The 25,866-nt window shown below is 39.3% G+C and overlaps 1 protein-coding gene across 2 annotated transcripts in view; it reads left to right on the forward strand.

Annotated features, from left to right (window-relative positions):
• The window catches only part of LOC143039371 (uncharacterized), a 65,421-nt gene extending 40,110 nt beyond the window's left edge, over positions 1 to 25,311 (forward strand). For both annotated transcript variants that reach the window (XM_076209280.1, XM_076209281.1), the window contains exon 2: positions 20,809 to 25,311. In XM_076209280.1, coding sequence (XP_076065395.1) covers positions 23,881 to 24,297 — 417 coding nt within the window. In that variant the 5' untranslated portion in view covers positions 20,809 to 23,880 and the 3' untranslated portion in view covers positions 24,298 to 25,311. The remainder of the gene's footprint in view (positions 1 to 20,808) is intronic.
• Positions 25,312 to 25,866: the final 555 nt, after the last annotated feature.

The raw sequence follows: 25,866 nt of genomic DNA on the forward strand, positions 1-25,866 counted from the left end.
AATCTTGGTCTTATCAGGGTGATTAGAATTTTCTTCACCATTTCTTCATCCAGGTATGTAAATGCAACTTTGATTGTTCTTATTAAATTATAGGTTTCTCCAAAAATCTTATTTATATGTTTCTCAGGTGACATATTATTCATAACAATGACTCCCAGGTCTTTTTCATTTTCTACTTTTTTTATTCCTTCTCCCAATTTATATGATCCTGTTATTCTGTTTTTACTTTTTCCAAATTCCATTATACTACACTTCTTAGTATTGAACTCCATCTCCCACTTCCTACTCCATTCCTGTACTTTATTTAGATCTCTCTGTAGTGATTCACAATCTTCTTCCGTGTTCACTTTTTTCAGTAGTTTTGCATCATCTGCAAAGAAGCTCATATAACTTTCAATTCCTTCATCCATATCATTAATATATATAGCAAACTGTGTATGTATGTTTGTATGTGTGTTGCTGTGTAGTTTTCCGTTGTGTTGTAATCTGTGAGATTATGGTTACACCTCCCATAAGCCTTCCCAACTACACTTAACAAGCTAATCCCTCTGAATCTACTACACTCACACTTGTCCCCTTTTCCCTTCTAAAGTGGAACTATACAGGCACTTCTCCAATCCTCCAGCACTCTACCCTCTCTCAGGCAAACATTAAATAATCCCACCAGCCAGTCCACTATCACTGTACCTCCTTTTTTCACACTTTCTACATGGCATCCATCCAGACCAGGTGCCTTACCTACTCTCACTTCGTCCTTCCTTATTTCTCCTTACCTGCCTTCACTTTATCCTTCCTTATTTCTCCTCCATTTTTCTCACTCATGCACTTCCCACTGCAACTACCTTTCCCTCCCTGTCCTCCACATCTAGCAACTCCCTAAAATACTCTGCCCATCTTCCTCTTACTGCCTTCCTTTCCATTATCATCTTTCCATCTGCACCTTTTACCTTATCTTCTCTACTTGATTCGCCTCCTCTTCCTCTCTTAATTTCCTTCCAAAACATCTTTTTATTACTTTCAAAATTTTCTGTCATACTCTTACCCCACTTCACATCTGCTCTCCTCTTTGCCTCCTTTATCTTGTGTTTTACTTCTCTTCTCTTCTTTGTACCTCTCATATGACTCCCTTGTCCTATTTTGTAACCAATCTGTGAAAGCTTGCTTCTTTTCTCCCACAACCTTCTTTGTTTCCTCATCCCACCACTCGCTACCCTTCCTTCTATTTCCTCCTGTCCTTCTTGTTCCACACACCATCTTTGCACACCTTGTGACCCCCTCCTTGAACCATCCCCATTTCTCCTCCACTCCTGGTTCTACTCTATCCTTCACTCCCTCCCACTCCTCTCTCAGCTTCTTCTTGTACTCCTCCTTTTCCTTCTCATTTAAGCAGTTTACTCTAAGCACCTCCCTACCTTTTGTCCTTTTTCTCTTTCTCCATCTGTCCTCAACTCTCAACTCACCTTCCACCAAAAAATTATCTGATATTCCCCCACTCTCTCCCCTTAGAATATGTACATCCTTAACTCTTCCTATTATACTCCTATCTACCACTTCATAGTCCATTAACGCTCTGTCTACCACCCTTCCATTCACCACCCTCTCCCATGTGTACTTATCCTTGACTTTCTTCCAAAACACCGTATTTGCTATCATTAACTCTCTTTCTAGACACATCTCCACCATCAACTCTCCACTATGATTCTTTCCTGGAACTCCACCTTTCCCAACCACTCCATCTATTGGTTTATTCCCTACCCTAGTATTAAGGTCTCCCAATACTACTACATTGATGTTCCTCCCTAATGCCTCTATGCACTCATTTAAATCTATCCAAAAAGCCTCCCTTTCCTCTACACTCTTCTCACTACCAGGCCCATATGCACTTACAAAAACCCAAATCTCCTTTCCCAGTTTCACCTTCATCCACATTAACCTTGAAGAAACCTCCTTCCACTCCACTATACGTTTACCTATCACTTCACTTACTAGTATAGCCACCCCTTCTCTCCCTCACCCTCTCTTTACTCCTGAGAACCTCCCAACTACACTCCCAAACTCACACTCACCCCTCCCTCTCAACTTAGTTTCACTCAAAGCCAACACATCCATCTTTCTTCTCACAAACATACTACCTATCTCTTCCCTTTTACTCTCATCTGTACCACATCCATGCACATTAAAAGACCCAAACTTTAGGGTACAGGTCGGAAAACTCCCAGACCCTCCTATGCCTTTACCTTTTTTTAGGAATGTCCCCTGTGGGGCTACAGGGAGAAGGATGACTTGTTCCAATCCCCGTCCCATTTTTCTCGACTCTTATGTTCCAAGTGGGATACTTGGTGGTAGCATTCTATCCCCCACCAAAGGGTAAGCAAAAAAGGAAATGAATATTCAGAGAAATGGTACAGGACAGCAACAAGGGGTTGGGGGACAGCATAATGGAGGGACAGTAGCAGTATAATAAAAGTGTCATAATTTCTCTGTGAGCAGAGTCCTCCTCTATCACAGACAAAATGATGTGTGGCTCTGGTCCGTAGGGGCACCCCATATAGACCCTAAAGTATCAACTGCATGCTACTTTGCCACAACAACATGCAGCCAATACCCCATATTCGTTCCTAAGTTTTATATATGTTTGTCATTTGGATGTTTTTTTTTTTTTTTTTTTTTTTTTCTCCATTTTTTCCAGGCTTTGCCTCTTTTCTCTTTAGCCTCACTGCATCTTTTGTTATACCAACACTTTATATAAATCTCTTTTTACTTCTTTGGTACATATTAATTTCTTCCTTGTACTTTCCTTTGAATACGTTCCATTTATCTTCCATCTTTATTTCCTCTTTGGAAAATTTATCCCAGTTTGCATTTTGGAAAAATTTCCTAAGTTTTACAAAATTGTTTTTTTTGTACATTAACCTTCCTTCTCTATGTTTATCATTCCTTGTCACATCATTTTGTTCTTTTAGTTCAAACTCAATTAGTATGTGGTCACTCTTCCCAATTGGTGTCTTATACTCCATTTTGTTCATGATATCAGGTTCAGAAGTGAATATTAAGTCTAGTTTCGATGGTCCTTCATTGTTTCTATGTCTAGTTTTTTTTCCTTAACCCATTGTGTTAAGGTATATTCAATGGTCAAATCCAGTAGGATATTGCTCCAAAGTTCTTCTCCCCCTTTTACTATCATTTCTTCCCAGATTACTTCCATTGCATTAAAATTGCCCATAATTACTATGTTACCACCCTCTTTCAGTAACTCAGAACATTCATTGTGTCTTCCAATAATTTAGAATGATCACTATCAGACCAGGCCTATGTTTTTGGTGGCACATATACTACAACAAATTTTCTACTTTTCATATTATTATTTACAACTTTGATCATAATTAGTTCTACATTATATTTGCCTACATTTATCCTTGTCACATTTAAACCCATTTTGGTCAACATCATGACTCCTCCTCCCTGTTTATCTGTTCTATTTTTTGCCCAGTGGTTGTGTAGCCCTTGTCCCACCATATTTGTTGATAGAGGACCTTTCAGTTTTGTCTCCACAATTCCCATAATGTCAGGTTTCTCTATTTCCAGATAGTCATTTAATTCATTAATTCCATAAATCATACCATCCATATTTGTGTATGCCACTTTTATTTTTATCTTTTCTTCTCTTTTTTTTATCTAAGTTTCCATTTTTCTGATGTACAGTAAGTCCTTGTTATACGGTACATATGCATTCCTGAAAACCTTACCGCAAATTGAAATTACCATATACTGAACCCATTATAACATGTAATAATAGGATATGGCAGACATACCTTCTCCCTGCTCTTTCCTTTTCAAAATATCTAGTGGATACCATATCTGTGAATTTTTTGTACCGTAAATAGAATCGAGGGTAGTAAGTACCAAATATCGTAACTGTGAATTTACTGGATAAAGAATTACTGTATAAGGAGGACTCACTGTACTATTTTTTCAGTCTCAGATCCAATAACAGTTGGCAGTAGGTAATTTGCAAATATATTGCCATTGACTAAATTTCTTGCATCAGGGTGGGCCTGGCAGTTATTGAGGATGAGGATAACTTTCTTGTCCTTGTAAACAATGTTCTCTCTAATTTTTTACTGTATGTGCAGAAATTTGCTTGTGTGCAAACTTTGCCTTCTTTGAAAAGCATGCACGTTTCCATGGCAGCAAAGTAATTTTGTATGTTATGGAAGTGCTAGAATTAGAAGAAAAAAAAGCAATTATTGGTTTAATGGTTGGCAAGATATCACATTTTTAGAGATTTTATAAATTGATGTTTGGGTGGAACTTCTTTATTGAATGGATTTTAATATAATTTGAAAACCTTGTGTGCGCACATTTTTTCTTTTAGTGCTCTAGTTGTAAAACGTGCATGTTCACAGCTTAGAGGTAATGTTGCTTGTAAAGTACTTTTTCTTGCAGTTGATCCTTAACAGAAGGTACAAACTTCTAGGGAAACCAGTAGTGAAAAATGTGTTTGTTCATTCACTTACTGCTTCATAATTGACGGGGAAATGAATTGTGTTCTTGAATGCTCTTAGGGCTATATATTTTCCAATCACTAAGGGCTTTAATTTGTGGGTGCCAGTCACTTGGTCTTCGTTTTTCTTGAAGCCTGATGGGGCAGCCAGTGAAATATCAGGGATTATTCTGTAGTGCAGTGAGGTTTCAGCTATATTTTAGATGAACTCTGGTTCAACATCATGCTCACTGATCAAGTCATGAAATTTATTAACAAATTTGACTGCTGCCACACTATCAGCTGATTTTTTTTTCACCACACACATCAAGATTCCTGATTCTGTGCCTTTCCTTTAATCTATTGAGCCATCCTTGAGAAAATTCATGCTCTTCCTTAATTTCCATGAGCTCATGAAACTCGTGGGCCTTTTCAATAATAATAGGGCCGGTCATTGGAAAACCCTTGGTCCTTTTCACTTGAAACCACTCATACAGTACTTTATTTAGCCTTTCAAACTTTGCATCCTTTTGAAGTATAGTGCTTTTCTATGGTATGGGTAACATCAGAGTTCACAATGAATTTCATGAGTTTGTCTTGTTGCTTTTGGATGTCATAAAAGGTGTTTGAACCAACATGTAAGTTTTCATCAATATACAGTACTTCTATTTACACCTTGTTCCATTTTCCAACATGTTTCAATTTTTTGTTTTACAATTACCATGACCCATTTTCTTTTTGTTGCACCATTAACCAAATGTTTAAAGGGAGCCATGGTGGTGGTTATAGATGGTGAATATAGTGATCCTGGAATACTATAGTTTGCATGCACACAGTGAAAGCATAGCAGGAACTAGAGAAGGGTGCAGCTGTGGCCTGTGGGTTGGTAGTAAACATGCAGATGGCACAAAAAAAACACCCACTGTATTTCAATTTTCTGTTGGATCATAGATTTATGTAGATAAATGAATTTAGAAAGTTTCCTAAAAACCTACATTTAACTGCAACTTATGGAACTTTGGAACATGGATAAACGGTGTTTTACTGTAATATAATGTTTTACATCTTAGGTTTAATAGGAAACTTCACTGTATTGATAAACATTCCCTTCAGGAATGTCTTGTTAACATTCATTTTGTGTTACAGTATTTTGAGTTTGTAGTACCCAATGTGTTATTGTTATTTGCTATTCTTGATCACTGTTTTTAATGCCATACTTGTCCTCTAAGTTCTGCAGCCAATGCATTCTAAATGCAAGCACAATGTAGACCAGTGATAGGTATTTGCTTGTGATGGTTGTATAAGATGGATATTGAAAAGAAGCCTCTTTCTGTCTATTATCTTCAAAATATGTCAATCCATGTGGAGGTGTACATGGCTGGCACTTGTCTTTGGAGCATGCACAGTGCCTCTATATCATCCTAAATTGCCCCCACCCATTTTCACACAAGGAGAGCTGACAATCATGAACCGCTCTTCTTCTTCCTCTTTTCAAACTCCTATCCCTCCTCTTCTTCCTCCTCTTCCTTCTCATTTTCCTCCCATTCCTCCTCTTCCTCTTCCTCTGGCTCCTCTCTTATTCCTCCTGCTCCTCTTCCTCCTCCTCTTAGCTGGTGACAGAAACAAGTTCACACTATTGCAGTACAGACAGCAGTTCAGTGTTTCATCTCAGTTCAGTGTTTCATCTATGGACAGGACCAAAGATTGATGCCAGCTACTATGGAGCAACTTATTATAACAATTACAATATTAGCATAGATCTCCAAACCATTCCAAGGACGCTTTTGTAATTTCATACTGTTTTAGGTTTATACAGTAAATAAATACAGTGTTCTCTCTGAGGGTGTATGGGCTAGCCAGGGAACCATTGAACCTTGGGGTCATGGGTCTTCTGCAGATGATTCAGATATTTTGTATAATTTTTTAATGAATTTATTTGTAGCTTCAAACAATGTTCCTTCTAATTTTTTTGCTGTGAGTGTGTGCAGAAAATTGCTTATGTGCAAACTTTGCCTTCTCAGAAAAGTATGTGTGCACCCATGGCAGCAAAGTCATTTCATTTGCAGTGGAAACACTAGAGTTAGAAGAGAAAAACAACAACAACAAAGCAATTATTGGTTTGATGGTTGGCAAGTTACCATATTTTTAGAGAATTTATAAGTTGATATTTGGGTGGAACTTCTTTATTGAATGGATTTTAATATAATTTGAAAACCTTGTGTGTGTGCACATTTTTTCTTTATGTGTGCTAGTCGTAAAACGTGTGTGTGCACATGTGCTCAGCTTGGAGGGAACATTGGCCTCAACCCACCCACAGAACCATTAGATCTTTTATTCTAGACCCCAGCCTAGTCTAAGAATAAAACAACAGCCTGCAAGGATGCTTCCAAGAGGGGTTGAGAAAGGTTGGATGTGTCTCAAGGAATTAGATGTATCTACCTTTTGGAGAGTATGGGTATCATGTGTAAATGTCACCAGTTACAATTTTTTTTTTCAAAATTTCCATTACCCCAGACTAGGGTATTGACTGTTTTGGGTGCCCCTATGGATTAGTTGCACATCTAATGAAAGAATGATGATACTGTTCCCTTGAACCTGTCCTTTACCACTTCTATGACACTACCACTTCTGGATCTTCCTGTGGTGTTGAGTTGGGGGTAAGAATTCTGCCACCATATTTCCCATGTATGTCATAAAATGCAACTAAGTGGAATGGAGTAATGGGACTAGAAATCCTGCTGTCTGTATATTTCTAAGTTGAGGCATAAGAGGATCTGATACAGGTGAGAGTAAAAAGGAAGGGATTGGCAGTATGTGTGAAGGAAGATGGATGTGGTGTTAGCATTAAGTGAAAGTAAGTTGAAGGGGAAGGGTGAGGTTGAGTTTGGGAGTGTGGTGGAGAATGATGAGGGGGTGAGGGAGTGAAGGAGTAGCTATTCAGGCGAATAATGAGATAGGAAAATGCATGGTGGAGTGGAGGAAGTGTCTATGAATATAATATGGGCAAAGTCAAAATTGTAATAAGATAAGTATTTACCTAGTTGTATCTTAAAGGAAGGGGAGCTATGATCTTGGTGCTCCATCTTTGTACTCAGTGTCTAGTTTGCTCTTAAATTTGTGTATAGTTTTTGCACACACTATTGTTTTATACAGTTTGTCCCAGATATTCACCACTCTGTATGGAAAACTGTTTTCCTTCAGGTCTCTTCTATAACTATCCTTTTTGAGTTTCATTTCATGTTCCCCTATATATCTCTTATCCTAATTTAGTAAGTCCTCTCTATCAAGGACTTCCGTGTCTTTCATGATTCTGTAAATGGTCAGTAGGTCACGTCTTTCTCTTCTTTGTTTCAAAGTTGGTCATTTCAATTTAGCAAGTATCTCATATGACAAGTTTGAAGGTGTCGGGGCCATTTTCGTGGCTGGTGTCTGGATTTGTTAAATTTTCTTTATATTCTTTTTGGTACTAGGCGACCATAGTGTTGCAGTATACTCTAGGCTAGGCAAGTATTTTTTTCAACCATTTCAACATCTAAATAGGTAAAAGCCACTTTTATTGATCTTAGCAAATTGTAAGATTCTCCGGCAATTTTGTATATCTGTTTATCAGGGGACATGTCATTTGAAATAATTACTCCCAGGTCTTTTTCAGATCCCGCTTTCTTTACTTCCTTTGTTCTGATTTCATATTGTCCTGATATTCTTTTTTTACTTTTTCTGAACTCCATTATGCTACATTTCTTAATGTTGAAATCTACTTCCCACTTTTGGCTCCATTTCCTAACCTTGTTTGGATCTCCCTCTAGTGATTCACAATCCATTTCAGTATTCATTTTCCTCAGCAATTTAGCATCATCTGCAAAGAAGCTCATGTAACAATCCACATCTTCATCCATGTCATTCACATAAATAGCAAACATTATTGAAACCAATACGGATCACTGTGGAAGTCCATTAATCACCTCCTCCCAAGCTGAACTCTTTTCTCTGAGCACTACTCTCATTTTTCTGCCATATCCCTCTTATGTTTTCCATTTTTTTAATAGTTTTTTTTGAGGTACTTATTCAAAGCCTTTTTGTAAGTCTAGGAAAGCACAATCAGCCCATCCATCCCTTTCTTGTATTATATCTATTAGTCTTGAGTAGAAACAGATTAAGTTTGTGGCACATGATCTTGTAGTGTTCTATAACCAATACGTGTAGTTACCCCTTTAAGACTTGTGACCGCCAAATATAGGACAAAACTATGGTTACCCCTTGGGACAACATGCGTTCAATTAATTTATATTCATATAAATAATAATAGTCACTCCAGGGTCACCAATTGTGGTGACACCACATTTGTAGTGTCACCACATTTGGTGACCCTGGAGTGAATATTATTATTCATATGAATATGAATTAATCAATCGCATGTTGTTCTAAGGGGTGACCATAGTTTTGTCCTGTACTTGGCGGTCATGAGTCTTAAAGGGATAACTACACATGTTGGCTATAGAACACTACAATCTTCCCTGTCTGAATCCAAATTGTCTCAGGTTCATTATATTGTTTTCTTCCAGATGTTTTATCTATCTATTCTTGACCATTTTTTCACAAATTTTGGCTACAGTGCTTGTAAGGGAGACAGGTCTGCAATTTGTTGACACTGCTTGTTTCCTCCTTTATATATTGGTACAATATATGCATTTTTCCATTCCTTTTGTATTTTTCCTTCCTTGAGCGAGCAACTTATTATATATATTTTGTCCATTAATTTTTCTTTACATTCTTATATTATCCAATTTGCATAGTAGTGAGAAAAATGATGAGTAAAGGGAGGCATTTTGGATTTCTTTAGAATCACTGATGTCCCCCATGTGGTGATATACAGTTCTTATAATTTGAAAAATAAACTCTCCTTCAGCTGAAAAAGTGTAAAACCTTGGTTTAAAACGCTTCAAAAGAACAAGGCATCAATGAAAAAATAAAAACAAATTGCCCACCTGTGGGGCGTACACCCCAATTTGAGAACCACCAATTTAGATGAATGCTTAGAGAGTTTTGGGAGGAATGTAGATGTGCTGCTGCAGGGGGATCCCAATACTAGAGTAAGCCAATAGATGGTATATTAGGAAGGTTTGGGATGTCAGGTAAGTATCATAGTGGAAAGATGGTGTTGGAGATGTGTTTAGAAAGGAAATTAATATCAAACACAATGTTTAAGAAGAAAGCCAGGTATAAGTATGCCTGGGAAAGGGTGGTGGAGGAAAGGGTGGTTGATAGGACATTCATAAATAATGTATTAATAACCAAAGGGAGGATTGGGAAAGTTCTGGACATTCATGTTTTCAGGTGATAGAAGGGAAATTGATAAATGGAGAAAAAGTGGAGAAGTAAAGGAATGGAGGTAGAGAAGTGCTATGAGAAAAAAAAAAGATAAAGAGAATATTAAGAGAAGCTGAGTGAAGTGTGGGAAGTAGTGAGGAACAAAGGGGAATCAGGAGTAGAATGAGTATGGTATGCAAAGATGGTATGGAACAAGAAGGATGGGAAGGAGCAAAGGGAAAGGGATTGAATGGAGGGCGAAGAGGTGAAGGCCGTGGTGGAAGAGAAGTAAACATATGAGTATTAGTTCGAAGGGAAAACTAGGGAAGCACATGAGTTACAAGAAGAAAAGCAGGATGCAAGGTAAGGGAAGAGGGTAGTTGTAAAGAGAGGGAACTTGAGAGAATTTTGAAAATTGTAAAAACAGTGTTTTCTTAATTCTTTTGTTAGCTGTTCATGTAATAAGCAAGATTGGATGATTAGTGTTCAGATCACCTGCCAGTGTTTGGTTTGTTATTGTGTTGAGTAGTTGGAGTTATAGGATGAAGCCTTGTGGAGTTGATGTAGTTGGTGGAATATATATGTTTGAGATAGTACATGTTGTTGTTTTTTATTTGTGTTAGGATTGTGTTTATATCAGTTATGGTGTCTGTGAGTCACTGTCTGGTATTTCTTGTTTTGTTGGAGAAAGGAATGCTGTTGGGTACTAGTGATATGAGTCCACCTTTGTGTCATGTGTTGTTGTCATTCCCTAGACTGTCTGGCTAAGCCATCCTGTCCTCCTGAGGTACACCACAGCAAGAATGGGGTATTCCCACAAATCCTTTATAGAATGTAAATTGTGTTGTTGGTGTGTATGATTGTGTACAATGCAGTCTTCTATAATGTAGTGTATAGTATGGGATGAAGTTATAGTAACTGGCGAGGGGGTGCCATCGTTGCTACTACTAAGAACTCGGTGGTAGAGTATACCAGTAAGAAGAGGCCAAGAAAAATATTGTTCCTCATTTCTTATCTTCCCCTTTATTAACACAAATTTATAACAAGTTTATACATAGGTGAGATGACTCACTGGTGAACATAGTCTCTGAGCAAGAAAGGCACATTACACATCTAAGACAAGGGGTGACTCTAGGTTACATAATGGTAATAGTAACATGTCACTACAGTGAAACATCCAAGGCAATTGTATGCAATGGGGTCATCCAGCCTCTTCTGGTAGCATAGAAGGGCTGGATAGTGGCTGCATCACAGTCTGGCCAGGTGGACTCTGTCCTCTCATGGGAAAGAGTATTCAGAGGGATGGATATCAGGGGGTCTGGCATGCAGCAATGTATGTCTTTCAGTTTGTTCATGGAGCAGTGAGTGATATGATTATGGATATGCTTCTGGTAGTTGTGGAGGAAGAGAAGAGAATATTTGTATGTGATATAGGTATTTGGGTGTTGTTTTGATGTTTCTTGATGAGTATAGGTGTTCTGCTGTATAGTGTAGTGGGTGTACTGTGTTTGTGGAGACTGCAGCAAGTTTTTGTGTGTCTCTCATATCAAGGTGATCTATGACTTTGAGGACTTTCATGGTGTAAATGGTCTATAGGTATTGTATTTTTGCAGCCTGTAATTGTCTTTAGGACTTTGTTTTGTATGGTCTGTAAAGTGTTGTGGTGTGTCTTTGTGAGATTTGGGGCCCATGCAGGGCTCGCATAATTCATCACTGAGCATATGCATTGCTTGTATACTGTAGTATTAGTTTCTTTGTTTTATCCAAATGTTTCTGCAATTGATATAAGTGCATTAGGTCTAGGTGTGCATTTATTCCTTATAGATCTGATGTGTTGTTTGACATGGATGTATTTTAAGTTATCCCAAGGATCTTGGGTGTATGTGTGTGTGGTATGAGAGTGTTGTTGATATAGAGATATGGTATGTATTTGTGTTCCACTGTCCAATTGATGAAAAGTGTGACTTTAGATTTGGTTGGGGCTATTTTGAATCTGTAATAAACCAGGTATTAAGTGTATCAAGATATATTTTTAGTATTTCTGCAGCTTTGTCTGTGATACTGTGTGTGCATGTAATTATTACGTTGTCTGCATAAGAAGAGATTAGTATTTCTGTGGTGTCAGGTATGGGTATATCATGCATGTATAGATTAGAGAAGAGGATAGAACTGAGCCGTGTGGTACCCCATTCTCAAAGTTGCTGGTGTGCAATTATATGAAACATAGGCATTATATGAAACATAGGCATTTCTACCTACCAGATAATTGCCAGCCATCTTTTGGTATTGTGCATGTCTGTATTATATATTTTGTTTGTGAGATTGTGATGGGGATGGTATCAAAAGCTTTACTGATATCTAGTGTTATGAGAAGTGTTCTGAGTGGGGTCTTCTCTGAATTGATGTCATTGAAAACTTTTTGTGTGAGGTTTATCGGAAGAGTGTCTGTGAAGTATAGTGGTCTAAAACCATTTTGTGATTCAGCAAGGGGTTTATGTGGTGTAATGAGTTGTAGTATGAGGTGTTCTATGACTTTGGAAGGGGTGCAAAGAAGTGTGATTGGGTGGTGTGATGCTGGAACTGTTTGGTCTTGGTTTGGTTTGGGAATAGTGATGTTTTTCCCATGCTTCCAGATGTCAGGTATAGTGTTGTGTGAATAGCTGTATTTTGCAAATATTGGTGAGTGCATGTATGCCATGTTGTCCAAGGTGTTTCAGGTGAATGTTACTTATAATCTCACATCCACAGGTGGATGAATGTTTGAGGTCATGGATTATATGTTCCATCTGGCTGTCTATGAAGGGTGTGTAGTCTGGGTCTGTAGGAATGTCTTAAATCAAATGATGCATTTGGGTGAGGGATGTTATAGCTTGTCTATGCAAAATGATTTATGAGTGTGCTTGTTGTCTTAGAGTAAGTTGACTGTTGTTGTGGTTATCATTGTGTGAGAGTATGTTGTGTTACTGTTGGATAGTGTAATGTTGTTAAGTGTCATGTACAGTTTTCTGTTGTGTATTTTGTGATTAAATATCTTGACATGTGTTTGCCAATTTTGTGTGTCTTGTTCATGTATTGAGTTGTTAATCTCTATTTTGTGCATATATTTGGTCTGCTATGTTCTGAGGGATAGGTGTGGGGTATTGTGTTTAAGTGTGTCATGTTGTCTGATGAGGCCTTGGATTTCTCTTGTGAAGTTGGGGTTGCATGATTTTCTATTGCCTCAGGGGATGTATTTCCTGTCTGCATTTTGTATGATTGTATTGAAAGTGTGCACAGCAGTATCTATGTCTGTGATTGGTGTACTGGTTTGTGTCTCAAACTGTTGTTCAGTCTCTTGTGCTGGTTTGCTCTCTTGTAATTGATGTATTTGTGTCTGTGACCAACTGGGTTGCATCGTGTTTTGGTGGTAATAATGATTGGAAGATGATCAGATCTGAGGGCTCTGACCACTTTCCATGAAGTTCTTGGGATTAAGCAGGGGGAACAGAAGGTAATGTTAGAGAGGAGAGAATGTAGCTGGTTTGATGGGGGATATGTGTGTGATTATGAGAGTTGTTCATAATGGTCAGTGAGTCAAGAGTTGTTCATAATGGTCAGTGAGTCAAGTTGTGTTTGTAGATCAAACCCTCTATCTGTGTGAGGTTTGTTCACATACCAAGCCACTTAGCATTGAAGTCACCACCCAGGATAAGGTTAGGAATGGTGGCAAATTGGTTGAGTTTAAGTTTGAAGATGTTTGGAACTGTGAGGGTTGATGGGGGAGGGGGATGTACATGTTAATTATTGTAATTGTGGATTTGTTACCTGTACAGATTTGGATTGATTGGGTTTCAGTGGTGTTGTCTTTGTTAGGGAAGAGGGTTTTGGTGGTGGCACTTGTGTCCATGAAGCAGATAGAATGATTAATCAAGGTTATGAGTCCACTGCCATTGCTGTTGGTCCAGTTGTGAAATTATGAAATGTGGGTGTTTTTTGGGAGTGTCACAGGTTTGTTTCTTGTATGATGGTAATGTGTATGTTGTGTTGCTGGAAAAAGTGTTTGATTTTTTTCTGTGTTGATACCATCCCTGTTATGTTGTAAGTTGTTGTGTATTCTGTACATGTTATAGGTTGCTGTATGGGGTTGAGGTACTGGTGGAGGAGGATTAGGATCAGGGTTAGAAGAAGGAAGAGGAATGTTTAGGGAGGAGGGTGGAGGGAGAAAGGGGATGTCAAGGTTGGGGTGTGGGTAAGGATGCAGGCTGGGGGTGAGATTGTGGAAGTGAACATATGGGTGGATAAATAGAAGAGGTTCTGGTGTTTGTGTATTGTTTCATGTCAGCAAATGTTGTGCAAGTAAGGTGGGCTCAGTTTTTGCATGAATTGCACAGAACTTAGTCCTTTATCTGTGAAAGGTGAAAAGTTTGGAGCATGTTGGATGTGTATTTTGTGGTGGGCCCAGGATTGCTCTCTACATCTACAGCTAATAGTAGAAGAAGAGGGATGCTTGCCGGAGAAACATCCTTAATGGAGAAAAAATGTGAAGGTGCATTGTTGTAAAAAGGTTTGTGTACTCTCTCGGGTAAATGAAGCAGCTCCCAGGAACAATGCCACCAGTGTAGAGCTGGTGGCAGTTGTATCCTGTAGCTGGTTGGCCCCCAACTCTTAGGGTTGGTGGGGGGGGGGGGTAGTCCCACAATGAAGATACTGCCAAACCAGGACCACGAAGATGCAAGGAAGAACCCAAACTATTTTACAGGTATGTAAATGGCAAACTGAAGAACAAACAAGAATTAGAAAAACTGCATGGTAAAAATGAATATACAGAAGAACTGGAAATGGCTGAAATCATGAACAACCATTTCAAACCAGTATTCACAATAGAAAACTCACCTAACTGTGAGTAAATAGAGAGATATCCCCCTCAATGAAAGAAATAATCGTAACACAGAAGGAAATCAGCGACCAAATTAAAACCCCTGATGTCAGAAAATCACATGGTCCGGATGGAATTGCAAATTGGATACTGAAAGAATGCATGGAAGAATTAACAGACAAAATATACAATATAATTAAATTCTCACTTAAAGGAGGAAAAGCGCTGCAGAACTGGAAAAAGGCAAACATTGTACCAATTTATTTATAAGGGAGGAAACAAAGAAGACCCATCAAACTACAGACTGGTCTCCCTAACAAGCACAGTAGCAAAAATTTGTGAAAAAAAGTCGTCAAAAATAGATGGGTAAAGCATTTGGAAGAAAAAACTATACTGAATTCAAATCAATTTGGATTTAGATAAGGAAGATCATGTACAACAAACTTGATCTGCTTCTACTCAAGATTAATAGACATAATACAAGAGAGAGATGGTTGGGCAGACTGTGCCTTTCTGGACCTACAAAAGGCATTTGATAAGGTACCACACAAAAAACTAATAACGAAGATAGAGTCAATAGGTGGCATCAGAGGAAAATTATTGGAATGGATGAAAGACATCCTGACTGGGAGGAAAATGAGAGTAGTAATTAGAGACAAATTCTCAAACTGGGAAGAAGTGATAAGTGGTGTCCCGCAGGGATCAGTACTGGCCCCTATCATGTTTGCCATATACATAAATGACATGGATGAAGGAGTAGAGTGTTACATGAACTTCTTTGCAGATGACGCAAAAATACTAAACAAAGTAAAAACGGAGGAAGACTGCAACTCATCACAAGACATGGACAAGATCTGGAAATGGACTCAAAAGTGGGAAGTAACATTCAATATCAAGAAATGTAGTATAATGGAATTTAGAAAAAGTAAAAACAGAATATCAAAAGATTACAAAATTGGTGAAGAAGAGGTCAAAAAAGTAAACTCGGAGAAAGATCGTGGAGTGATAATCAGCAAGGACATGACACCAGATAAGCATATTAGTAAAATAGTCGGAGAAACCTACAATTTATTGAGGTCAATAAAAGTGGCATTTGCTTATTTGGACGAGGAAATGATAAAAAAATTCTAACTACACTAATAAGACCAAAACTTGAGTATACAGCAACACTATGGACACCCAGTACCAAAAAGAATATAAAGAAATTAGAAAGTAAAGGCATAAGAGGGTCTGGGAGTTTTCCGACCAGCACCCTAAGGTTTGGGTCTTTTAATGTGCATGGATGTGGTACAGATGAGAGTAAAAGGGAAGAGATAGGTAGTATGTTTGTGAGAAGAAAGATGGATGTGTTGGCTTTGAGTGAAACTAAGTTGAAAGGGAAGGGTGAGTGTAAGTTTGGGAGTGTAAGTGGGAGGTTATCAGGAGTGAAGAGAGGGCGAGGGAGGGAAGGTGTGGCTATTCTAGTAAGTGAAGAGATAGGTAAACGTGTAGTGGAGTGGAAGGTTTCCTCAAGGATAATGTGGATGAAGGTGAAACTGGGAAAGGAGATGTGGGTCTTTGCAAGTGCATATGGGCCTGGCAGTGAGAAGAGTATAGAAGAAAGGGAGGCCTTTTGGATAGATTTAAATGAGTGCATAGAGGATTTAGGGAGAAATGTCAATGTAATAGTACTGGGAGGCCTTAATGCTAAGGTAGGAAATGGTCCAATTGATGAAGTGGTTGGGAAAGGTGGAGTTCCAGGAAAGAATCGTAGTGGAGAGTTGATGGTGGAAATGTGTCTAGAAAGAGAGTTGATGATAGCAAATACAGTGTTTCGGAAGAAAGTCAAGCATAAGTACACATGGGAGAGGGTGGTGGATGGAAGGGTGGTAGATAGAGCATTGATGGATTATGTAGTGGTGGATAGGACTATGATAGAAAGAGTTAGAGATGTACATGTGCTAAGGGGAGAGGGTGGGGGAATATCAGATCATTTTTTGGTAGAAGGTAAGTTGAGAGTGGAGGATAGATGGAGAAAGAGGAAAGGGACAAAAGGTAGGGAGGTGCTTAGAATGAACTCTTTAAATGAAAAGGAGAAGGAGTACAAGAAGCTGAAGGAGGAGTGGGAGGGAGTGAAGGATAGAGTAGAGCTAGGTGTGGAGGAGGAATGAGGATGGTTCAAGGAGGGAGTCACAAAGTGTGCAAGGATGGTGTGTGGAACAAGAAGGACAGGAGGAAATAGAAGGAAGGGTAGTGAATGGTGGGATGAGGAAACAAAGAATGTTGTAGAAGAGAAGAAGCGAGTTTTCACAGATTGGTTACAAAATAGGACGAGGGAGTCATATGAGAGGTACAAAGAAAAGAAAAGAGAAGTAAAGCAAAAAGTAAAGGAGGCAAAGAGGAGAGCAGATGTGAAGTGGGTAAGAGTATGACAGAAAATTTTGAAAGTAAGAAAAAGATGTTTTGGAAAGAAATTAAGAGAGGAAGAGGAGGCGAATCAAGTAGAGAAGAAAAGGTAAAAGGTGCTGATGAAGAGATGATAATGGAAGAGAAGGCAGTAAGGGGAAGATGGACAGAAAATTTTAGGGAGTTGCTAAATGTGAAGGAGGATAGGAAGGGAAAGATAGTTGCAGTGAGAAATGCTAAGAAAATGAGAGTGATGAGTGAGGAAAATGGAGGAGAACTAAGGAAGGATGAAGTGAAGGCAGTTGTTAAGATGATGAAAGCAGGTAAGGCACCTGGGTTGGATGGATGCCATGCAGAATGTCTAAAAAAAGGAGGTACAGTGATGGTGGACTGGCTGGTGAGGTTATTTAATGTTTGCTGGAGAGAGGGTAGAGTGCCGGAGGACTGGAGTAGTGCCTGTATAGTTCCACTTTACAAGGGAAAAGGGGACAAGTGTGAATGTAGTAGTTTCAGAGGGATTAGCTTGTTAAGTGTAGTTGGGAAGGCTTATGGGAGGATCTTGATTGAGAGGATTAGGAGAGGAACAGAGGGAGTAATTGGTGAGGAACAGTGTGGATTTAGGATGGGTAGAGGTTGTGTAGATCAGATTTTTGTGGTAAGACAGATATGTGAGAAAGCTATAGGAAAGGGGAAGGATGTTTTTTGGGCTTTTATGGATCTGGAAAAGGCTTACGATAGGGTAGGAGGAAAGCTTCTAGGAGCTGTCAAGAGTTTTTATGAGGGTAGAAGAGCTTGTGTCAGGATTAGAAATGGAGTGGTTCGAGGTAAAGTTGGGACTTCGTCAAGGATACGTTATGTCTCCCTGGCTGTTCAACTTATACATGGATGGGGCAGTGCGAGAGGTAAATGCAAGGGTAGTGGGTCAGGGATTGGAGATGGTTAAAGAAAATGGAGAAAAGTGGGAGGTGAGCCAGCTGTATGTTTGCTGACAACACTGCACTTGTGGCAGGATCGGAGGAGGGACTGAGGAAGTTGGTGACAGAGTTTGGGAGAGTATGTGATAGAAGAAAGCTAAAGATAAATGTGGATAAAAGTAAGGTGATGAGATGTACAAGGGGTGAAAGTGGCAGTAGACTGGAAGTGAGCATTAAGGGAGAGCGACTGGAGGAAGTTGATAGTTTTAGATACTTGGGTGCAAATGTGGCAGGAAAAGGTGGAGTGAAGGTGGAGGTAGAGTGCAGATTGAGAGAAGCGAGTAAATGCCTTGGTGGATTGAAGAGTGTAATGAGGAATAGACATTTGGGAATGGATGCTAAGAGGAGACTGTATGAAGAAGTGATTGTGCCAACAGCACTATATGGGGCAGAAACATGGAACATAAGAGAGGAAAAGAGAAGGAGTTTGAATGTGTTTGAGATGAGGTGTCTGAGAAGTATGATGGTGGTTACTAGGCTAGATAGAGTGAGAAATGAGGTGAGGAGAAGAACAGGGGTGGAAAGGGAGTTGGGAGATAGGGTTGATGAAAGAGTATTAGGATGGTTTGGACACATGGAAAGAATGAGTGAAGAAAGACTAGTAAAAGAGGTATGGAAGGCAGATGTGGAGGAAGTGAACATGAGGGGATGTCCTAGGATGAGGTGGATGGATGGGGTGAAGGGGGCTTTGGGAAAGAGGGAATGTCTGTTGAGGAAGGATGGGAGAGGACAGAAGACAGGGGTGAATGGAGAATGGTTGTATATGGATGATGTTGTGATGCATGAGGTGGAATGGGTGGGGGGATGGGGGGTGAGCTGGTATGAGTGAGCAAAATTTGACACAGCCCAAAGGGATTTCTCCCCGTCTTCTCCTTTTATGCATGGGGGGACGGAGAGGGGGGGTCGCCGATTTAATGAAGCGGCCTTGCTGTGGATGTGCTGTGTCTTGCGACACTGCTTCTGACCCAGGGCAGTGTACAAGGTGCAGGGATGATCTGTCATCCAGGAGGTGCTAAGATAAGAGGGAGAGTGGAGGGGTGTGGAGTGTATTCAGGGATGGAATGGGTGGGAATGATTTTATGCCTTTTCCTTTTTGGCTACCTCCCTTGTAAGGGGGAAAAAGTCTTGGTATATGTATGTGTGTATGTAGAAAGAATACAAAGAGCAACAACAAAACTAGCACCAACTCTTTCCAAAATGACATATGAGCAAAGACTGTACAAATTAGAATTACCAACTCTGGAACAAAGAAGGGAAAGAAGAGACTTACTAACTATAGAATAATGAAATGAGTATTGTTAACTGTGGTGTCAGTTTTGTTTTTTGTACAAGTGTTATATGTATGTTTGTTTGTGTTGTAAGTGGACCAGTTCTGTGTGTTTAATAATGAGTCCATTTATGTTTATATGAAGTATGCTTTGTGTGTATTTATGTAATGGATTGTTTGTGAATGTTGTCATGTGTTAAAGCTCCAGTTCTCAGTGCATTGGTTTGTGTCTGTAAGTGTTGCACATGTTAAGTGGAATCAATAATGGCATGTGTTTCATTTGATAGATATGTATGCATATTTTATAGGTTTAGTGTATACAGAGCAAGTGTAAAGTTCAGGGTTGGCTTCTATGTTGCATGTTAATAGAAGTGGGAGGGCAGGGTGCTGTCCCCTCAGGACCACATCTTGCAATGGGGAATGCTGTGTTCATTTGGTGTCTGTGGTAGCTCTTGGGTTTCTGCTTTCCTTTGGGGGGGGGGGGTCTTCCTCTCCTTTCCATCTTGATGCTCATTGTATCTGTTTGAAAATTGGACACTACAGAATTTTGGTCCATTTTCAATCATTTCCATCTGGTATCACAATCCCGATGTTGCTCATGTCATCTGGAATACTTACAGTATATCAGTGTAATTTGGATCCTCAGTGAGCCAAATCATAATCCTTTCAATTTGTATGTCACATCTTTCACTCCTGCTTGATCATTTACCATCTTCATCCTCACAGCTCTTAATGGTGTCAGGTATTTGTTGATTAGTATATTGAAATACTTTTTTCAGATCACCTTTCTTCTTGAGAATTTCTTTCCTTTTCTTCTTATGTTAAAATTGAATTGTCATAGGTCAATCACAATGTTCCAGTTTACCAAGGCAATGGACAATAGAAGTTTCTCCAGGTTGCAGGTGGACACACATGTTCATCACAAGCTTAACCACCTTCCTCTCTAGAATTTCTATCATTTCATCTTTCTTTTCCTCTTTTCCATAGATATGTAGGTTATAATTTCTTTAATACTCTTCCAATTTATCATTAAGGTGGCTTGCTGTTGGACCTTGGAGTTTTCCACTGTTTTGTTTTAACCACTTCAAGCTTGTGATTCACTGCTGCCAACACTGCTATGGACACTGCCACAGTGATCACTTTGGTTACTTCAAGCATCAAAATCTTGATCATGTATTTACATAGCTGTATTATATGAGAAGGGGAGCTATGCTCGTAGTGACCCATCTTTTTATCTCCCAGCATCTAGTTTGTTCTTGAATTCTTTTATGGTTTTTGCTCACACCATTGTTTCATTCAATTTGTTCCAGACATCCACCACTCTTTTTTTTTTTTTTTTTTTTTTATATATCTTCTGTAACTATCCTTTTTGAGTTTCTTTTGATGTCCTCTTGTTTTTTTCTTACCCCACATTGATAAGTCCTCTCTGTCAAGGACTGCCATGCCTTTCATGATTCTGTAAATGACCAATAGCTGATAGTATTCCTATGATGACAATTGATTATATGAATAATAGAGTGTATTATCTTCTTTTCAGATGGTACCTAAAGAAGTTTGAAGACTATCCAAAAAATAGAAAAGCCATAATCCCGTACATTCTGTAGGTTGTCTCAAGTCCTTCTGTATGATGTTATTAGTTATGAATATAGCTACAATGTACATCCCTTGATAGATGAAGTGTTGCCTAAGTTTCCATTGCTATTGATTACATACTGATTATGTGGGTCTGTTTTGTTTAGAGCATTAAGAGTTGATTTGTATGTATGCTATATTTCTTCTTATTACAAGATATTGTAACTTCTCAAAAAATGCATCCTATTTGTCTATTTTTGATATTCCATTTAAAGGGAGAAATATTGGCATATTTACCCTGTGTTGGTTGATGTTATGTAATGGTATCTGAATCAGTGTTATGTTGCATAGTTCACCACACATACCCAGCCCATTATTTATATGAATATTCAGCAGTCTTGTGTTTATTGTTAATTTGGGAAGCAGTATGTGAAGTAAAATTTGAACTTGTATACAGTCGAACCTCGAAAGCCTGGACTAATTGGGGGGAAGGGCGGTCCAGTCATGCCAAAAGTCCGGTCATCGAAAATGTCGCCCTAACACCCGTAGATTTTTGTAGTGGTATACATATAGGTAATGTATGATATGGCATAGAAACACATAAGAATAATACTCTAACACTGTAATAATAACAATACTGTAATAATAATACTAATAATTCTGTACCATTTATTATTTGATAACTAGTTCTATGATTTTTAAACAAAAGTTTGAGTTTTTGAATGTTTTTAACAGCCCACTGATATGTAGGAGAAATTTCCACTTGTAATTGTGCAGTTGCCACATGCCGCTATTTTACTACGTTTTGGTACAAAATTCTACGAAACGGCAGCCCTGGTGCTAAAAGAAAGCTGAAACTTTAGCGTAGAATTTTTTTCTACACCGTAAAAACGTATCTTTTGGGGTATAATATTTTATAAGTAACACAATTACCAATAAAAGTCATATTTTGATGTACCATTTATTATTTGATAACTAGTTCTATGATTTTTAAACAAAAGTTTGAGTTTTTGAATGTTTTTAACAGCCCGCTGATATGTAGAAAAAATTTCCTCATGTCCTTGTGCAGTTGCCACATGCCGCTATTTTACTACGTTTTGGTACAAAATTCTACAAACGGCAGCCCTGGTGGTGGCTTGACTGGGCCGGGCTTGAGTACACGTGTACGGCCGTCGCTGCCAACCTACCGGACAAATAGGGAACTTTGCTTGAAAAGTCCGCCCTTTGTTCATTTCGACCGGTCATACGAGTGTCTGGGCATTCTGGGTCCGGGCTTTCGAGGTTCGACTGTATTTAATCCAAGTTTGATATTTGGAACATTTCCTAACATTCAGAAATGTGCTTCTGCAACAATATTCACCAAAGTATCTGTAAGTTAAGGGGATCCTGGTCCCTTGTCTCTCACACATGAATTCAAATTTGAATATGATAATTGGAGTAATGATAATGCCCAAGGTGGAATCATACATGAATTTGAAGCTGGGTATGAAAATTAGAGAATAAGAGACAGGACCCTGCAACTGTTGATTTTTTAAATTTATACAGTAGTACAGTTAGGAAAATACATATGATTTTGATCAAGTTCTTGAAGGTGAAATAGGAAAGTGGATAATGGATAATATCAAGTTGAATATTGATCCTTGTCAATATATATTAATTCTAATTCCACAGCACATTGTTTAGTTTATACAAAGGAGATACAGACAGCAACAGACCTATTGGTCCTAATGGTTTACAAATTGAAAGGGGATGTAAACAGTGGAAACAGTTAAGAACCACTGACTTAAGTGTATGACCTTATGATGCTGAGGAATAAGTTAGATTAGGGTTGGACTCCATATATTTATCTAGGAATTATTTAAGTGTCAATTGTATTTGAACACACAACATAAACAGGTAGTTTGTTCCAAACACTTACTATGCAGTTAAAGAAAAAGTTTTTAGGTTCTTATTGATAAAAATCTCAAAAGCTTAGAAAATTCACATGAGATAACTAGTATAGTATTTAAAAACTTTCAGAATGCCTTTGGCGATTGATCACTGTAACCATTGAGGAGTTATATAACCTTGGTTTTCAAACTTTTTTTATTACATTTTGTTGCTAGTTTCATGTCAGGTTTAAAATAGAATATAGTACTAGGGTTCACAATAAGAGGTGACATGTAACATGCATATTAATACAGAAATGGGTCCCCTAATCTTAATTGTGGTAAATATGTCACAATACTATACATTTGTATAAAATGAGTAGCTGAAATTATAAATGTAACAAATAAAATTGGAATAGAAACAAGCCACGGGCTTCGCCCTACCCGCCTTTGCCGGGGGGCTTGGTTGCGCAAACAGCGGCCTTCAGCTGCAGCGCTCTGCGCTCTAATCCCACGATAGGTATCCCGTACTGGGGATCCCATGTTGGGGTTCTGCCCCGAGGCCGAACCCAAGGGACATTTTTTCCTGGTCAATTCAAGGGAACATGGCGACCACTGAGGACTTGCGACCACTGAGGACTTGCGACCTTTGAGGACTTACGACCTTTGAGGAATTGTTACCTTGGAGTACTTGTTACCTTGGAGGACTTGTTACCTTGGAGGACTTATTACCTTGGAGGATTTATTACCTTGGAGGATTTAAAACCTCGTAGGACTTGCACCCTCGTAGGACTTGCACCCTCGTAGGACTTATGACCTCAGAGGACTTAGCCTCGGAGGGCTTACAACTTCGGAGGACTTGCACCCTCGGAGGGCTTACAACTTCGGAGGACTTGCACCCTCGGAGGACTGGCACCCTCGGAGGACTTACACCCTTGGAGGACTTGCACCCTGAGAGGACTTGCACCCTAGGAGGACTTGCACCCTTGGAGAACTTGCACCCTCGGAGAACTTACAGCCTTGAAAGGCTTGCTGCCTCAGAGAACTTATGACCTTGGAGGACTTACAGACCCCCCTCTCAAAGACATATAAGATTTTTAAAATGTGTCACCTTTGAAATGGTTTAATTTAATTTATTATTAGTAACGAAGATCGTCCAAGGCTCAACGATGATCGTCCATGGCTCAACGATGATCGTCCACGGCTCAACGATGATCGTCCATGGCTCAACGATGATCGTCCATGGCTCAACGATGATCGTCTACGGCTCAACGATGATCGTCCATGGCTCAACGATGATCGTCCTTGACTCAACGATGATCGTCCACGGCTCAACGATGATCGTCCATGGCCCAAAGATGATCGTCCATGGCTCAACGATGATCGTCCACGGCTCAACGATGTTCGTCCATGGTTCAACGATGATCGTTCTTGACTCAACGATGATCGTCCACGGCTCAACGATGATCGTCCATGGCCTAACGAGGATCGTCCATGGCTCAACGATGATCGTCCATGCCTCAACTATGATCGTCCACGGCTCAACGATGATCATTCTTGACTCATCATCCATGGCTCAACGATGATGATGATATTCCACGGCTCAAAGATGATCATCCATTGCTCAACGATGATTGTTCACGGCTCAACGATCATCATCCACGGCTCAACGATGATCGTTCATGGCCTAACGATGATCGTCCATGGCTCAACGATGATCGTCCACGGCTCAACGATGATCGTCCATGGCTCAACGATGATCATTCTTGACTCAACGATGATCGTCCACGGCTTAACGATGATCGTCCACGGCTCAACGATGATCGTCCACGGCTCAACGATGATCGTCCACGGCTCAACGATGATCGTCCATGGCCTAACGATGATCGTCCATGGCTCAACGATGATCGTCCACGGCTCAACGATGATCGTCCATAGCTCAACGATGATCGTTCTTGACCTTCTTGACTCAACCATGATCGTCCACGACTCAACGATGATCGTCCATGGCTCAACGATGATCGTTCACGGCTCAACGATGATCGTCCATGGCATGTAACATTTTTAAAATGTGTCTATTTTGAAATGGTTTAATTTTTATTATCGTCCACGGCTTAACGATGATCGTCCACGGCTCAACGATGGTCGTCCACGGCTCAATGATGATCGTCCATGGCCTAACGATGATCGTCCACGGCTCAACAATGATCGACCATGGCTCAACTACGATCGTCCACGGCTCAACGATGATCATTCTTGACTCAACGATGATCGTCCACGGCTCAACGATGATCGTTCTTGACCTTCTTGACTCAACCATGAACGTCCACGGCTCAACGATGATCGTCCATGGCTCAACGATGAACGTCCAGGGCTCAACGATGATCATCCATGGCATGTAACATTTTTAAAATGTGTCACTTTTGAAATGGTTTAATTTTGTATATGTATAGATTAAGGACACTTTTAACAAATTAATGAATAATTGTGGAACAATCAAATGTGAGTTTGTTTATGTCTCCCCCACAAAGGCCCATTACTTTCCTGATTTGAAATTAAATCATGTTAATTTACCGATTGTCAATAAAATCAGAATGTTGGGTGCTCATTTCATTAATCATTTGATGTGGCAGAATATGGAAACCATGTAAAACATGTAAAACATATGATTAATAAGGGAAAGATGTATATTCATTCTTTATAGAGCATGCCACTTTGAATTTAGTATCAATGCTATGTTGACTTTGTATATATGGTTAATTTTAACCATCTAGTATTAAAACAAAAAACATGGCCAAATTAATGGATCACTCCATTGCCCCAAGTCTTTGTTGTAGGAGACCCACAGCTCCCAGGTAACTGGGTATTGAATGCATGTTATTGTGCAGTATCAATTACACAATAGCATGCAGACTATGCTTTAGGGATAGTTTTGTGGTGCCTCTTTGGACTAGTGCCACATATGATTTTGTCTATGTTAGAGTAAAATCTTTACTAGAGAAATGGTGCTGCTTTTATATTATGAGTATCCCACCATTATGCTGCTTTCTTGAAACTGTCCTTTACCACATCTTTGAGCATACTTTTTCTTTTACCTTGTGTCCCCAAGGTAGGGTAAGGAAATAATTCTGCCAGCATGATTCCCATGTTAGTTG

This window comes from Oratosquilla oratoria, chromosome 26 (assembly GCF_046742065.1).
Source record: "Oratosquilla oratoria isolate Oo_2021 chromosome 26, ASM4674206v1, whole genome shotgun sequence".
NCBI classification, from domain to species: Eukaryota; Metazoa; Arthropoda; class Malacostraca; order Stomatopoda; family Squillidae; genus Oratosquilla; species Oratosquilla oratoria.